The 12,217-nt window shown below is 38.5% G+C and overlaps 1 protein-coding gene across 1 annotated transcript; it reads right to left on the bottom strand.

The window, feature by feature from the left end:
* Window positions 1–9,357: 9,357 nt before the first annotated feature.
* Window positions 9,358–9,936, bottom strand: LOC131174614 (uncharacterized). The gene has a single exon (XM_058138370.1). It carries the CDS (start codon window positions 9,934–9,936, stop codon window positions 9,358–9,360), a length of 579 nt encoding a protein of 192 aa, XP_057994353.1.
* Window positions 9,937–12,217: the final 2,281 nt, after the last annotated feature.

Genomic DNA, 12,217 nt, shown 5'->3' with positions numbered 1-12,217 from the left:
CACTATTATTATGTATATCTAATTGTGTCATATATCTATATATATATATATATATATATAATTGGGAATAATTGCTTCCATCCTCTTTCATGTCACACTTTCCTGCTTCATTTCATTTCAAATGTCTAAAAGTAGTTTTATCTACGCTGTGCGATTGTCATGTCTGACTGTCACTGTTAACGCTAGCCATAGCATAATTTTAGTCCGATTTTGAGTTGGAATTAGTGGTTGTGATTTGTGGAACCGAATGCCACTGTCTGGTTTCAGTTTCATTTATGTTTTGCTTTCATTCAATTTGAGTTAATCTAATATTTAAAAAATTTTCAGTTTTCTTTTTTCTAAACAAAAAACTTATATGAACTTAACCATAGGGTTTCGATTTTAATTTTGATTAGGTTTTGATTCAATAAAACTTGAGTCAATCCAATTGATGAATGTGTTTTTCATTTAAAAAAAAAAAACTCTTATTTGAACTAGACCAGACATGATTTCTAATTCATTTATGGTTTTGATCTAAATTTGATGTAGTCCTTTCTTTTTTAAAATTGTTTTCTTAAGAACAAACTTCAAACTAGATTAGACTGTCGGTCAAACAGGTAATTCCAATTTAGTTTGTTTCAAGGGGGAAGGATTGACCCTCCCAAAAAATGTTTTCAGTTCGATTTGAGATCATAAAATGTTGACTAATTTCGATTGGGGTTTATTACAGTACTTGTATAAAAGTTGGGTCCATGATATACTTGTATTTTATGGATGTTTTTAAGCATAATTGTACACCATTTCATAGCATTTAGATAGGTAATTGCATGCTTATTTGGTTATTTCATTAGTTTTCATAAAATTCATTAATGCATACTAAAATCTATGTTTTTTGCATGTTTTTAGGTGTCTTAAGGAAACTTAAGGCATAGGCGAAAAAGAAGGAGCTTAGAAGAACCTAAGGCGCAAGGCAAGATGTTGATGCACATTACACTGGTTGTGTAAACTCAGACTCTGTGACAACCCTCACCCGTCTACAGTATAGCCGAGCAAGGCATATCGCACAGAGTGTCGAAACACCTTAACCTATCTTTTTTCCAAATTTATAGTTCTTAATTTATCGATAAAAAAGAGTTTATGTGAAGTTCATACTATTTATACCAATTCTTAAAAATTTGATTCATTTTGAAATTTTTGAAAATTTTACAGAAAATCCGGCAGAGTGCCGTCAAAAAATTAAGAAAAATAGTTCTTCGGAACCTGTTAAAAACACTCCCAATATATCATTTATATCATCAACTCCATTAATCATCAACACAAGTTTACCACTTCTCAATAATCTCAATCTCAATTTCATTCAATCTATTCAAAACATACATACTTAAATTCAAACTTAAATTTATGAAGGAAATACTGGATTTCATTAATTTACAAATTTACCAAAATACAAATGTTCATAATTTACATAGCAAAATGAGGGTCTGATTACAAATATACAAAATACAAAAATACAAAACAAAACCCTAATATCCTACCAAGTACACTGTAGATGAGAGGTGACACCGGACACACACTGCAGATCTGATCGCTCATCCAGTCTGAGGTCTGCTGGGCTCTCTATCGGTCTCATCAGTACCTACGCGTTGAAAAAGCGACGTGCTAAGCAATACAGCTTAATGGTGCCAATAATAAATAAAAATAAACTAAATAAATAAATATGTAGATATTATGCTGCTACTTTATAAAAACTAAAATTTTTGGTAATTATTAAAATTTTTGTGTATTTAGTACTTTTATGTTCATCATTTTATAATAATTTATTTAGACTTATTTTCGTTGCCCAAGTAACGTATACCAGTGAGTAGACTGGATAAATGGGTAAACTAGCACTGGGTACCTAGTACCCCTGGCCGTCACACCATCGGTCGCAGACTGTCTCTAGGTGTGCAATAGAACGGCTAACAAGCCATATCAAACATTGGGCATAAGGCCAAGTGTATCAAGCATAGCAAAATGGCCATAGGCCGTAATATCATAAAAGGGCATAAAATGCCATAAATTACGAAATAACATAAAGCCATATGCAGTATTGCTATCGGAATCCTATTGGCATACCAACCTATCTAAACCAATCATTCTAGGCATACTAGGGCATTTTATAAAGTTAATTATTTAATTTCTTGCATTTGAGGTTTAGTAGTTACTATTTACTTTACTATTCATACACAAATGTTGACTTTTTTATACATAATAGATTTGTAAATTCTAATTCCACCAAGATACCACATTTTGAACTTTATACTTATTGGTATTAGTTGCCTAACTCAATTCATAGCCCATTGATTGATATTTCAAATTTCCATATTTCATGGTCCATGTTTACTGTTCTATTGAACCAATTGTCAACACCATATTTTGGCCGACCTCCAAAGTTAAGGGACTTCATCATCCGCTCTCAGCTGATGTCTTTCGGTCACAAATAACTTTTATGAACTAACCGATTGCTCGGCCATGGAATAAACTGATCCCATACTTAGTTAATAGTTTTTCGATCTCTTATCGAAAGGTTTTGAACCAAAGATGAATCTCCGGACTATCCAGTCTCGCTTTCAATCTCTTCTTACAAATATTGTGGAACTCCAGTTGGCCAATGTAAAGATTGGGCTTCTCACTTGAATGCCCCGGATATTAAAGTGAAGGTCTCTATCCGGTCTAATGACGTTCCCGATCTTTAGAATTCAAATTGAGGCCCAACTCTAATGTTTTAAAGTCTTACCCGGTGTTTGGTCATGGCTTAGTCCGGTCTTAAGCTTATGTATAATGTTTTTTCGATCTCTTATACTTAGATTAATGGTTGCTTTTAAGTTTACTGTCCGAAACGTTCAAAACAATTAAGTACTCATACAATTCGGACACTTTCCGATCTCATCTAGAAATTGAACAAAAGGACTTCATTTCATTTCAAAATAAAATTTACAAGTCATTCGACTGGAGGGTCTCCCCCAGCCTGCTCCCCAAGTACATCATTGTTTCTCTCATTCTCTCTCTCTCTCTCTGGCTCCTCGTCACTCTCATCTTCGGCCTCTGGGGCGAGCTCATTCATCTAGGAGAAGTCCTCTTCAGGATACCGCTTCCTTAGCTCGGCCAGAAGGTCATTATGAGCATTCACATAAGCCTCGGCCTCCTTTGTGGTGCTTTCCTCTTCCTTAGCCTGGAGCTCCTCATCCTTGGCTCGGAGCTCTTCCTCCTTCGCCCGAAGGTCTTCAGCATAACAAGCGAGGTCGACAGACCAACCAGCTCGGGAGTCTTCAAGTTCTCGTTCCACCTCCACTATCCTCTCCTCATAATGCTTCATCCGATCTTCCATCCTAGCGATGTATTCATTAGCAGAGAAGAGCTGAGCTTGAGCAGTGGAGGCTTCTTGGACCGCCTTAAAGATCTCCTTCTTTAAGGCGTGGGCTTTCTCTCTGAGTACGTGCTGGTTTGCAATTGCCTCTAAGCCTAAGCTCATTGTCTGAGCTAAGATATCATTAATGCTCTCCTCTACCAACCTATTCCGATCTTCTTGGAAGCAGATGGAAGCTCCCATGACTTTGGCCAGGCCGAGATTCCCTCTTGTAGAGCGATTCCTTTCCAGCGATTGGATCAGGAGCTGAGTGCCCTTCGAAAGCGTCCTGACCGTAGGACCGAAAGACTCCCCTTCCACGTTGGAAGAGATCGGAGGAGGAAGGGGAGGTGAAAGCCCGATTTGCTGAGAAGCAGGAGCGATGACCTCGACCTCAGGGATCGGTTGCTCCTGAGATCGGGGAGGAGAGCTCGGCACTTCTACTAATTCACGATGAGGGGTCTAAGCATCAGCAATGGTGGCCCCCTTCATCGCCCACACTTTTCTGGAGACCTCCCTTTTTTGCTTGCGACTTTCCTTGGAAGCATTGCTGTAGGGAGGGGGGCATGAGGCGAAATGTCATCCATTGGAATTATATAAAATGCACCAGGTAATGCCCAGGAAAGATGGTGGAGTCACAATGGTCTCACTTAAGTACCACCTCCTTAGACAGCATTTCCTAGACATGCACTTCATACAATCCTAATAGAATTAAACCACTGGTAAGTACTGTCTTCCCATAACACTATCACGGTACTAAGGATTTATGCCACGAAGGCATAGATAGACAGGAGTCGCCACCCGGGTAATAACCGGGACATATTCAGTGTTTCTTCCGAGGGTCATGAATGGCAACTTACTCCTTGCAGAGTTTCCACAACCGTCATTACCATAGCCCAATGTCTAGGTTCGGGATAGTGGGTACGTAAGGGGAAGGTGTTAGGCACCCCTTACGCCTGGTCTAACCTCGTTAATTCGAGTGCCAGTCCTCTACTAATGTTTCTAGAAGTCTTGTTTATTATTCCTTTATTAAAGTTTATCCTAAAAATGCAATTCTAATCCTACACACGCAAGGGTTGTTGTTTACACACAATTTTCATGCACAAGTAATTCCTATCTATGGGGTTGCTAATTATTTAAATGATATTTACCAGATGACTAAAATTAATTTATTATTGAGAATTTAATTTACAAACAAATTCAATTTCAAATAACCCTACGTTTCTATTTAACCTAATTAATTAATTTTCATCAAGTTACCCTAAGGATAATTGAACTAAGTTAATTATGTACATGTGTAATTTATTCTAATATCACATAAGGCCCAAACAATCACAACCTAATAAAGATTTCTAACATGCAAATTTATTTTACAATTAACAAGTATTAAATTAAATTTATTTACATGCCAATGTTAGTTTAATTTACAAACAAGATTAATTTTAATTTACAAAGTATTTATTTAAATTAATTACATACAAAAGTCAGTTAAATTAAAAACAAAGTTGATTTTAATTTACCAAATAAAAGTTCTATTATTACTACAATTTCATGCCAATGGTTATTCGATAAGTTTAGAGTTACTTACCTGTTGGTAAATGCAGTTACCATTGGGGCAAGCTACCCTTAAAAAAGGGTCTTTTCTTATAGTATGGCAATGATATCCCTGGCTTACTCCCGTTTAGCTCCATATAAGCTCCGCGCAAGTGCCCTCTTTGGTACTTACCTTAGGGCTACTTACCAATTTTGTTTGTAATAAAAAATAAAGAAAATAAAGAAAAATAATAAAAGTACGAGAGACAAAAACTAAACATGTGCAGAGTTATGTATCCCCTCAAATTAAACATGATTACATGATATATATGAACATATAAAATAAATTGAAGACAAAGATCATTGAATTAAAATATTGTGTGGCATAGAACTTAAAAAGAAAACAATAAAAACTGACCTTCCAGAAATCTTGCATGAAAATCTTCTTGAAGAAAAGAAAAAAATAAGGAAGAACTCCAAGAGTCTTGAATATCTCTAAATTTCTTATAGCTCTGAATTTTCTCTTCCTCTTTCCTCCCATCATCTCTTCTTCTCTTCTCTAGTAGGGTATTTATAGGGTTTTGGGAGAGAGGTGTGATAGGGTTTGGAGTCTTAGGATGATAAAGTTTAGATGACTTAAACAACTACAATTGCAGAGTTCGAATAAGACTGGGATATGGGTGAGGTGTTTCAACCAATAGGAAGACAGGAAAAAATGGAAGGCACCAATAGGAAATGAGGAAGAGGTGTGGTAGGATTTGGAGTCTTAGGGTGATAAAGTTTAGATGACTTAAACAACTACGATTGCAGAATTCGAATAAGACTGGGATATGGGTGAGGTGTTTCAACCAATAGGAAGACAGGAAAAAATGGAAGGCACCAATAGGGAATGAGGAAGAGGTGTGGTAGGATTTGGAGTCTTAGAGTGATAAAGTTTAGATGACTTAAACAACTACGATTGCAGAATTCGAATAAGACTGGGATATGGATGAGGTGTTTCAACCAATAAGAAAACAGGAGAAAAAAAATGGAAGGCACCAATAGGAAGTGAGGAAGAGAGTGGGGCCAAGGAGGATAGAGATATTTTATTATTTTAATTTTTAGAAAATAATTAAATGGGTCCCATTTAAAATTTCTAACTAGGCTTTCTTAGGCCCATAGAGCCCAATTAAACTTAATTAGATCCATTTAAGAACTACCCATATTAAATTTAAACAAAATAAAATTTTATTTAAATTTAATTAAATTAATTTTCCCAAAACTTTATTATTATTTTTATTTTTTCAAGATCATGCCACGGAATTAATAATTCAGCTCCATGCCTTCAATTATATCTTACAGTCATATAATTTTTCATCATCGGGTTTCCCACGGCCTCAATGCACATACTCATCACAAATTAAGGGTCTACAGTTTGCCCCCCACTTTGGCGAAAGTTGAAATCAATGCGAAAGCATTGCTCAAGTTTCATCAAAGTGAAACTCAAAAATCTAATAACTATGAAACATTGGCTATGAGGATCAAGTATATCTTGCTCGGTTGATATACTCTATGTTATGAGACTAACTACGGTCTCATAACAGTAATAACTGTGTCATGTGAAAAATGAGTGTATCTTGCTCTGTCGAGACACTCTGCGTCATGAGACTAGCTACGGTCTCATAACAGTGATAACTGTGTCATGTGAAAATTGAGTGCATCTTGCTCTGTCGATACACTCTGTGTCATGAGACTAGCTATGGTCTCTTGACAATGGCAACTGTGTGATTTGAAATGTTGTGGATTCGTATTTAGGACCGCAGTCCTAAACTACCTACGTATCCCCCTCATTATCCTGAGGAAGAATCAGACCCACTCGTAGTTCGACACTTGAAACTGTGGTGATGCATGTTCTTCTACGCCTTATACACCTACAGGTGACATGTTGATGTGTGTTCTTCTACGCCTTACACAACTATGCCATATGCCCTAAACAACGTTTAAGGAATTACCAAAAAATATCTATCACAAAATGTTGTGGGTTCGTATTTAGGACCGTGGTCCTAAACTACCTACGTATCCCCCTCGCTATCTTGAGGAAGAATCAGACCCTCTCGTAGTTTGACAATTGAAACTGTGGTGATGCATGTTCTTCTATGCCTTACACACCTACAGGTGACATGTTGATGCATGTTCTTCTATGCCTTACACAACTATGTCATGCGCCCTAAACAACGTCCAAGGACTTACCAAAAAATATCTGTCATGAAATGTAAAAAAGTTAGGATGACTGGGTCTCAAAATTCTCTCTGGTTTTTATGCTTCCTGTATGCTACTTCCTATCATGGGCATGCTGATTTTACTAGAGATTCTAAAAAAAACTTAGTCCTCTGGGAGACCTCTTTTTGAAAAAACTTTCTTATAACCTTAAAATTTTTGAGAAAAACTGTTCACCAAAAAAGACTTCCTTAAAGTCACAATACAATTTCCCTCTGATTTTTCTTTTTCTTCTCTCCCCCCATGGTTTCTGCCTTGACTCATTTCTCTTCCATGAACTCCATTCTCTGTGCCCTAACTTTTGCCTGAAATGTCCTTTTGGATTTTCATCTCAGCGGGCTGGCTTTAACTTTTGCCTAAGCGGCCCTTCCGGGTTTTCCACCTAGCGAGCTTCCTTTTTTTTTTTTTTTAAGATAATTATCAGGGCATTCATATCAAGTACCTATCTTGTCATACTCAGAAGGCATAGATTAAATCAAAACAATGCAATTCAATTACTTAATCATTTGATATATCCCTCAAGACACAAACATTCACAATCATAATTAAATAAAATCTATTCCTAGTTAATGCAATAAAAACTTCTTTATTTATTCAGGTACACCATTACTCCCTCTTACATTTAGTTTTGCCAAATTTCTAACCTTCCAAAGTTAGAAATAAGCTTTATAACCTGCTGAATGACCTTTTCAGGTTTTCCATCCAGATCTTCTCTCATCTCTCCTTTTGCCTAGACCGCCTTTCGCAAGTTTTCAATCTAGCTTTTTTTTTTTTGTGACCCTTACTTTTGCCTAGACCATCTTTTGTAAGTTTACAGCCTAGCGGGCCTATCTCACACAAAGTACCGTTTGAGCTTGTCTAAGTTGACTGGTTCTTGAAATTCATTCCCATCCAGGTCTGATATTCTTACAGCACCTCCTGACAAGATCTTTTTGACTATGTGTGGAACATCCCAGTTTGGCTTAAACTTTCCTCTTGGATCAAAAGGGATGGGCCGAGCTTGTTTCAAAACCATGTCTCCCACTTTGATCTTTCTTGGCTTCACCTTCTTATTAAAGGCTCTTGCTATCTTCCTTTGATAAGCCTGCATATGATACAAGGCTCGCATCCTCTTCTCATCAATCAAAGCTAGTTCTTCATGTTTTTTCTGGGCCCACTCATTTTCCGAAATCCTAGGTTCTAGTATCACTCTCAAGGATTTGACCTCTAGCTCAATGGGTAGCACTGCTTCAGTCCCATACACTAAAGAGAATGGAGTTGCCCCTGTGGATGTTCGTGTAGTAGTGCGATAACCCCAAAGAGCATAAGGGAGTTTCTCAGGCCAATCCTTATAGGTTTCAACCATTTTTCTCAGAATGGTTTTCACATTCTTATTTGCTGCTTCCACTGCTCCATTAGTCTGTGGCCTGTATGGTGAGGACTTGTGATGCTTAATCTTGAATTCGGTAATTAATTCTAAGAAATCACCTTTGAACTGGCTGCCGTTATCTGATACTATCTCATGGGGTACCCCAAACCTACAAATCAAGTTCTTTCGAACAAACTTACTTATCTGCTTGGCCCCTACTACTTTATAAGATTCAGCTTCAACCCACTTGGTGAAATAGTCAATTGCCACAATGATAAATCTATGGCCATTAGAAGCCGTGGGAGAAATCTTCCCAATAATGTCTATGCCCCATATTGAGAATGGCCACGGTGAAGTCATACTGTAGAGTTCACTAGACGGTAGGTGATTCAAATTCCCATGGATTTGGCACTCATGGCATCTTTTCACAAATTTAGCACAGTCAGTATCCATGGTAGACCAGTAATAGCCCAATCTTAAAATTTTGCTAGCTAATACCCTTCCGTTCATGTGAGGACCACACACTCCTGCATGTACTTCCTCCATATCTGCTCAGACTGCTTTTTTGTCACACACAAGAGCAATAGTCCTTCGAAGAACCTTTTGTAGAGTTGCCCCCCAGCCAAAGTGAACTGAGTGGCTAATCTACGAATTGTAGCTCTATCCCTACTATTGGCTGACTGTGGGTATTCTCTTACCTCTAAATATCTTCTTATGTCCTCATACCATTTCATCTCATCTTCTAGATCTAAATGTGCTATTATTAACCCTTCATAGCATGGGATTCTACTCCTCATCAGGATAACTGGCTGGGTCAGCTTCTGATCACCCTTCTCCCATAAGGATGCCAGCATGGCTAGAGCATCGACCATCCAGTTCGAGCTCTAGGCATGTGCTTCATTGTCACTTCCTCAAAGCTAAATAATAGTTTCTTAGCATACTCTAGGTATGGCCTCAACTTTTCTTCTTTCAATTCCCATTCACCTTTAACATGGGAAACCACTAGCATTGAATCTCCGAACACCTCTACTTTTTTAGCCCCAACAGCTATTAATGCCTCTAGGCCACAAATGCAAGCCTCATATTCTGCAACATTATTAGTGGTTGGGAAACATAGCCTTTTTGACATTAACAATTGTTCTCCATTTGGTGCTTCCAAAACTACCCCTATACCGACTCCGCTCTTATTCATGGCCCCATCAAAGTACATTTTCCATGGCTGGACCTCTACTAGCTTGAGACTCTCATCCGGGAAGGCTGTTTCGACTTCTTCCTCTTCATTAACTGGATTTTCAGAAAGAAATTCGGCCACTATACGCCCTTTGATGGTTTTTCGAGTCTCATACACAATATCAAATTCAGACAGTAGGACCAACCATTTGGCCAATTTTCCAACTAGCATCGGTACTTCAAATAGGTACTTTAAAGGATCCATCTGGGATACTACAATAACTTGATGGGTCTGCAGTAGTGCCTTAACTTCTTAGTTGCCCATACTACAGCCAGACAGGTTCTTTCTATTAGTGAATAATTCTCCTCATAAGCAAGGAGTTTCTTACTGATGTAATAGATGGCTCTCTCCAGATTCTCTATTTCTTGTGCCAACATTGCCCCCAGGGCCACGTTTTCCACTGATAGGTAGAGGATTAGAGGGATGCTAGGGATGGGTGGTGACAAAATTGGTGGATTGCTCAGGTACTGCTTTATCTTTTCAAATGCCTCTTGACATTGCTCATTCCACACCACTGGCTGATTCTTTCTTAGTAGCTTAAAAATTGGTTCACAGGTAGTTGTGAGCCTAGCTATGAACCTACTAATGTACTGTAATTTTCCTAAGAAACCTCTAATCTCTTTTTCTGTTCTTGGGGCTGGCATCTCCTGGATTGCCTTCACCTTATCTGGGTCAACCTCAATCCCTTTCCTACTGATTATATGCCCTAACAGTTTGCCTGAAGTGACCCCAAACACACACTTGCTAGGGTTTAGTCTCAATTTATACTTGATGACCCTCTGAAAAAACTTCTCTAATGCCTCAAAATGTCTCTCCCTAGTTAGGGATTTTACTACCATGTCATCCACATATACTTCAACTTCTTTGTGCATCATGTCATGAAACAACATAGTAGCCATTCTCTGATAAGTCGCACCAGCATTTTTTAGCCCAAAAGGCATGACCTTATAACAATAAGTCCCCCATTCAGTGATAAATGATGTCTTTGCTTTATCTATCAAATCCATGAGGATCTGATTATATCCCGAAAAACCATCCATGAAAGAGTACATGGCCATGCAAGCAGCACTGTTAACAAGCACATCGATGTGAGGCAATGGGAAATCATCCTTAGGAGTAGCCTTATTCAGGTCCCTATAATCTACACACATCCGAACTCGCCCATCCTTCTTGGGGACTGGCACAATGTTGGCTAACCACTCGGGATACTCAATTACTTCAATGAAATCAGCCTCAATGAGCTTTTTCACCTCTTGAGCTATCTTTTCTTCCCATTCTGGCCTAAGGCGACGCTTCTTTTGTTTTACTGGCCTCATGTTAGGGTCTGTGGGGATCTTGTGTTGTACTATTTCTCGATCAATTCCCGGCATATCTTTATAAGACCAGGCAAATGCTTCTTGGTACTTTATTAATAAGGCTATAAATTTATCTCTTTCTTTTTGGGTTAAATCTTCAGCTAACTTAATGTCTTTAGGATCATTTGGTGTACCCAAATTAATAGAGATTGATTTTAATGCATTAACAGAAACAGATTCTAAATGATTATGAATGCCATGCGTGTAGCCATTAGGATGAACATCAAACAAGTAAGCAAAAGGACTAGTCATATTATTTATTTTTGCCTTAAAATTATCATCAAGTACATCAGAAATAACAATATCGTGATTACCATCGTGAGCATTACAAAAGACAGACTCAAACTTAGGGGTGTAGGTCCAAGTGCTTGGCTTCCATGCAGACCTTAACTTGATGGCATTGACCTCTTGTTCTAATTCCTCAACATATGGCAGCTCCTGGTCATCAGTCCATGCAATTGCGCCCTCCCTGATAAACTTGGTGGGCTTGAGTCCCTCTTCATCTTCAGTTGGCTGATAGCCCAGCCCATATCTAGTGATCCGCCTTTATTTACGAAAAGTCACTAAGCCATTAGCTCATTTTCCCAAACCCATGCCAGGAAAAAACTTCATCTCTTTCATCATAGTGGCCACCCTAGGGTCCATCCAGTCTCCATAGATCCCAGCAACTTGGAAACCAGACAATAGTGGTACCGAACCATCCACTTGCAGCATAGCTACTTCCCCATCTCTTTCAGCATTGACGGTGATTACACCATCTTGGTGCGGGATCTTGATCTTTTGGTGGAGTGTAGAGGGGACTCCACCTAAGGGATGGAACCAGATTCTACCCAACAGTAAGGAGAATGTCATGGGGATGTCTAGCACAGTGAACTCAACTTCAGTCTCTATAGGCCCCACCTTAACCATAGTCTTGAATACCCCTATCACGTTTCTCTTTGAATCATCATAGGCCCTGATAACCAGATTAGAACTAGTTAGTTCAGACATAGAAATTCCTAATTTTGGCAAAATCTTCAGAGGGCATACGTTGATGGCTGACCCATCATTCATCATCACACAAGGCACTTTCCACCCTCCAACCTTGGTGGTCACGAACAGAGCCCTACTATGGTTTCTCCCCTCAGCTG

Source organism: Hevea brasiliensis, chromosome 16 (assembly GCF_030052815.1).
Source record: "Hevea brasiliensis isolate MT/VB/25A 57/8 chromosome 16, ASM3005281v1, whole genome shotgun sequence".
In the NCBI taxonomy this organism is placed as follows: domain Eukaryota; kingdom Viridiplantae; phylum Streptophyta; class Magnoliopsida; order Malpighiales; family Euphorbiaceae; genus Hevea; species Hevea brasiliensis.
This window is presented reverse-complemented; position numbering and strand designations above follow the sequence as displayed.

Excerpts from the sequence above, each read along its gene's own strand:
- LOC131174614 (XM_058138370.1), bottom strand. The coding sequence starts at position 9,936 with ATGGATCCTTTAAAGTACCTATTTGAAGTACCGATGCTAGTTGGAAAA.